General features: G+C 61.4%; 1 protein-coding gene across 1 annotated transcript; it reads left to right on the top strand.

The window, feature by feature from the left end:
- Positions 1-1,511: 1,511 nt before the first annotated feature.
- Positions 1,512-4,201, top strand: SP8 (Sp8 transcription factor). The gene is made up of 2 exons (XM_054274120.1): positions 1,512-1,615; positions 2,720-4,201. The coding sequence occupies exons 1-2, from the start codon at positions 1,595-1,597 to the stop codon at positions 4,199-4,201; spliced, it is 1,503 nt and encodes a 500-aa protein (XP_054130095.1). The 5' UTR covers positions 1,512-1,594.
- Positions 4,202-4,589: the final 388 nt, after the last annotated feature.

Genomic DNA, 4,589 nt, shown 5'->3' with positions numbered 1-4,589 from the left:
TCTACTTCCCCGGTGTATGGCAAAGTCTCCCAGACTTTCTGGGGCTGAAAGGAATGCGTGTCGATCTTTTTACCCAACCTGGCACACCACAAAATGCGATTTTGTGTTCATCTAAAATGTAATGCTCACGATGCTTGTTTTGCTCTTACGCTTTCTGATCTATGTCTTAATAGTTCCTCCCCATCTCCAGCAGATAAAGAAAGTGAAGATAAAAAGTTAATGAGCATTCATACAAGGGAGTATCTCCGGGAAATGTTCTTCCCCTCTTTGCGGGTGATAGTATTGATTAAATTAAATCCGAAATTTAAACAAGTGTGCGTTAGGTCTGTAAAATGAATATCATTATAGAAGGAGACCAAAGCAATGAAGTTAATTCTTTTTTATTTGTTAAACGGAGTTCCCTCCTTCCCCCACCCCTTCCTCCTTCTGGGCTGGCCTGTCACGCCTTCTCAACAGGCTAAAATCATTCAGAGCAGCTCGCAGAGAGAAACGCGACATTTATGGTAAGCGTCAGCTTTCAGAGAAAGAAAGCAGTTCATTAATTTACTTCACTCTTACTTCAAAGTATGATAATGTACATTACTCCCTTGATCAATAGATATGATGTACAGTCAATATCCCCACGACACGGAAACGGGTCAAAACCGGAGCCGAGAGAAAGAGGAAAAACATCCCCTGGAGAGCTAAGCAAAGCCGTGGAAAACCCGCGGGGGGTGAGAGCACCTGGGCGAGCAGGGCCGGGCCGAGCGGGGTCCCGCAGGGACAGGGGGAGAGGGCTCTGCCCTTCCCCGCAGCCTCGCAGAGCCGGCCGAGGAGAGCAGAGCGCTCACCTTCGGGGGGACGAGGCGGCTGGAAGCCAGCCCCTGCTTGTGCCGGTGCCGCCCGGGCGGACTCCGCTTGTGCAGCCCCTCCGCTAAGAATCACGCCTGAAAGCGCGGCCGGCGAGGGCGAGAAGGGAGGGAACGACGGGCAGCAGTGACCTAAAGTGTTCTCCCCCCTTGCCGGGACAACTGGAGAAGAGGGGCTGACCAGAAGGGATCGGGAAGAGGGGAAAGGGAGGCTAGTGTAGAAAAGGGGTGCTACCGCTCTCTCCGCGCCGATAATCATAGTAACACTGAGATTATGATGATGATCATGATGGTATAAAAATTCAAACATAAACCGCTCCGAGGGGGAAAAAACCCCAACAACCTCAAAAGCAACTGTTGTCAAATTGCGCACACGGCTGTGGGGTGGGGGGCTGATGGAAAGGGGCGGCCGGGACGAAGCGGCCCGGCCCGGGGTGAGCGGTCCCTGCGGACCGGCACCGCAGCCGCGCCGCTCGCCGGCGTGAGTGCGTGAGGTCATCAGCGCCGGCGGGGCCCGCGGCCCGGCCCGACGGCGCTGCTGACTTCACGCGGTCACGTCGGCGAGCGAGGCGGCGGTGCCGGGGATTGGCTGGCGGCGGCTCAGCGGCACTTCAAAGCCGGCGAGGGAGCTACAATTGTGGTGGAATGGGCGGAACTGATCATTGTATTGCACACCTCTAAAAAAAACACTGCCTCTGATTTATCAATATAAAAAAGATCCTCTGAGAGGAGGGCACTTTTGTGTGATGGCAACTTCACTTCTAGGGGTGAGTCTAAGGATTTTTTTCTCTTGCTGGTTTAATTGGTTTCTTTTTATTGTCGATTGGAGGGGGTTAAAATAACCCCTGTCTTGACCGGGGCTATCAGTCTCCTCTATTCAGCCTGGGTTTTTTTTCTTTTTCTTTTTTTTTTTTTCTTTTTTTTTTTTTCTTTTTTTTTTTTTTTTTTTTTTTTTTTTTAGCTTAAGTACAAGTGAATTTAGGTGAAAAGAAAGAGTGAGAGGGGGAAAAGGGGGCAGAGCCACTTTTCAGTGAGCAAGAAAAGGTTTTAAGGGCATTTGTAGAAACAACCTACAGCGCCTGGGCTGTGCTGTTCCTGTGCCCCCGAAGAAGTGGTTTTTCTTCTTTACATGTGACTGCTGGAAGAAAAAAAAACAACAAACAAAAAAATAATCCCAAACCCAGCACTATCGGGGTTTTTTTGCGTGCAATTTTTAAAAAAAAATTTGCAACAGATTGTGGCTTTTTATTTCCCTTTAAAATAACACAACCCACCGTGTCTAGCAGGTACGTTCAACTCGTGTATGCATACATATTTACATATGCTAAATTTATATATGTATTTCATTATCGTTGCTACGTAAATTAGGCTGATTTAAAGGACGCTTAAAGAAAAAAAAAAAAAGCAGTAATTTGATAGTCCTGCGATTCTGTATTTAAGAAAACAGCCTTACTGGCCTGAGGGACGGGGACCAGCCACGTCCCGGGGAAAGGGAGCAGGCTGAAACGTAGCTGCCGCCGTGCCGGGGGCATCTTTAAAGCTACGGTAACAGAGGCAACTTTTTTCCCCTCTCTTTTTTTCTTCCCCCTTTTTAACCCTTCCTGAGCTCCTTCGGGGGAGGGGAGTTGGATGGTGAAAAAAAGCCCCGGTAGGCGTTTGGAGGCAGAGCTGCGGTGCCGGCCCCAGCGAAGGGATCCCCCCGCGGGAGTCGCGAAACTTTGCGCCCGGGGCCGGGCGGCGGAGCGGAGCGGAGCGGGGCCGGGCGCGGAGCGGAGCGGTGCCGGGCGCGGAGCACGGGGCGCGGGGCGGCGGCGCGGGGCCACTCCACCCCTGACGCCGGCGGGACGGCGCTCTCCCCTCTGTGCCCGCAGGAGGAACCGCGGGTAGGCTCCACGCCGCTGGCCATGCTCGCCGCGACCTGCAACAAGATCGGCAGCCCCAGCCCCTCGCCGTCCGCCCTTTCGGACAGCGCGTCCTCCTTCGGCAAAGGCTTCCACCCCTGGAAACGCTCCTCCTCCTCAGCCTCGGCGGGCAGCTGCGGGGCCGTGGGCTCCGGCCTCCCGGGCTTCGGCGTGGCGGGCGCGGCGCGGAACGGCTCCTCGGCGGCGGCGGCAGCGGCGGCGGCGGCGGCGGCCGCCCTCGTCTCGGACTCGTTCAGCTGCGGCGGCTCGCCGGGCTCCAGCGCCTTCTCGCTCACCTCCAGCAGCGCGGCGGCCGCCAACTCGCCCTTCGCCAACGACTACTCCGTCTTCCAGGCGCCGGGCAGCGCCGCCGGCGGCGGCGGCGGCGGCGGAGGCGGCGGCGGTGGGGCGGCAGGACAGGAGGCGGCGGCGCACCAGCCCGTCTTCATCTCCAAGGTGCACACGTCGGTGGAGGGGCTGCAGGGCATCTACCCGCGGGTGGGCATGGCGCACCCCTACGAGTCCTGGTTCAAGCCCTCGCACCCGGGGCTCGGCGCCGGCGAGGTTGGCTCAGCGGGCGCCTCCAGCTGGTGGGACGTGGGCGCCGGCTGGATCGACGTGCAGAGCCCCAACGGCGCGGCCGCGCTGCCCGGCTCGCTGCACCCCGCGCCCGGCGGACTCCAGACCTCGCTCCACTCGCCACTGGGCGGCTACAATTCGGATTACTCGGGCCTGGGCCACTCGGCCTTCAGCAGCGGCGCCTCCTCGCACCTCCTCAGCCCCGCCGGACAGCATCTCATGGACGGATTTAAGCCGGTGCTGCCCGGCTCCTACCCGGACTCGGCCCCCTCGCCGCTGGCCGGCGCCGGGGGCTCCATGCTGGGCGGCGGCCCCGCCGCGCCGCTGGCCGCTTCTCCGCGCTCCTCCGCCCGCCGCTACTCGGGGCGCGCCACCTGCGACTGCCCCAATTGCCAGGAGGCCGAGCGGCTGGGGCCGGCGGGGGCCAGCCTGCGCCGCAAGGGGCTGCACAGCTGCCACATCCCCGGCTGCGGCAAGGTCTACGGCAAAACCTCGCACCTGAAGGCGCACCTGCGCTGGCACACGGGCGAGCGGCCCTTCGTCTGCAACTGGCTCTTCTGCGGCAAGCGCTTCACCCGCTCCGACGAGCTGCAGCGGCACCTGCGGACCCACACGGGCGAGAAGCGCTTCGCCTGCCCCGTCTGCAACAAGCGCTTCATGCGCAGCGACCACCTCAGCAAGCACGTCAAGACCCACAGCGGCCCCGGAGGCGCCGGGGGCCCCGGCGGCGGCGGCCCCGGCGGCGGCCCCGGCCCCGGCGGCAAGAAGGGCAGCGACACCGACAGCGAGCACAGCGCGGCCGGCAGCCCGCCCTGCCACTCCCCGGAGCTGCTACCGCCCCCCGAGCCCGGCCACCGCAACGGCCTGGAGTGACGGGCGGAGGCTCGGGGCCGTGGCGCCCCCCAGTCCCGCCGCCCTCCCGGTGGCGCAGCCCCCCGAGCGCGCAGCCCTGCGGCGGGGACGCGGACACGTAAGTAGCTGGCACGGCTCCGCAAGAACAGCGCTCGGCCCCGCTGCCCTCCCGGAGCCGCGCACGGCGCTGGCGGTGCGGCCGGGCCGCGCAACCCCCGCCACGGGGGCAGGGGAGCGGCTCGGCAAGGGCGGAGAGCCGCGACCCCCCACGGGGCGGCCCCGCCGCCGCCTCCTTTCCCCTTCGCCTCGAGACGCCCCCGCCTCGTGTTGCTTTTAGAGCGGAAAAAACACCCACGTCCCCTCTCGCTTTGCTGCTGGAAACCGTCCCGCACTGCCTCCCCGGCAGAGC

This window comes from Melozone crissalis, unplaced genomic scaffold (genome assembly GCF_028551555.1).
Source record: "Melozone crissalis strain CALT ecotype California unplaced genomic scaffold, PUWL_Pcris_2 ptg000016l_1, whole genome shotgun sequence".
Lineage (NCBI taxonomy): Eukaryota > Metazoa > Chordata > Aves > Passeriformes > Passerellidae > Melozone > Melozone crissalis.
Note: the sequence above shows the minus strand (reverse complement) of the source record. Positions and strands in the feature narration are given on the sequence as shown.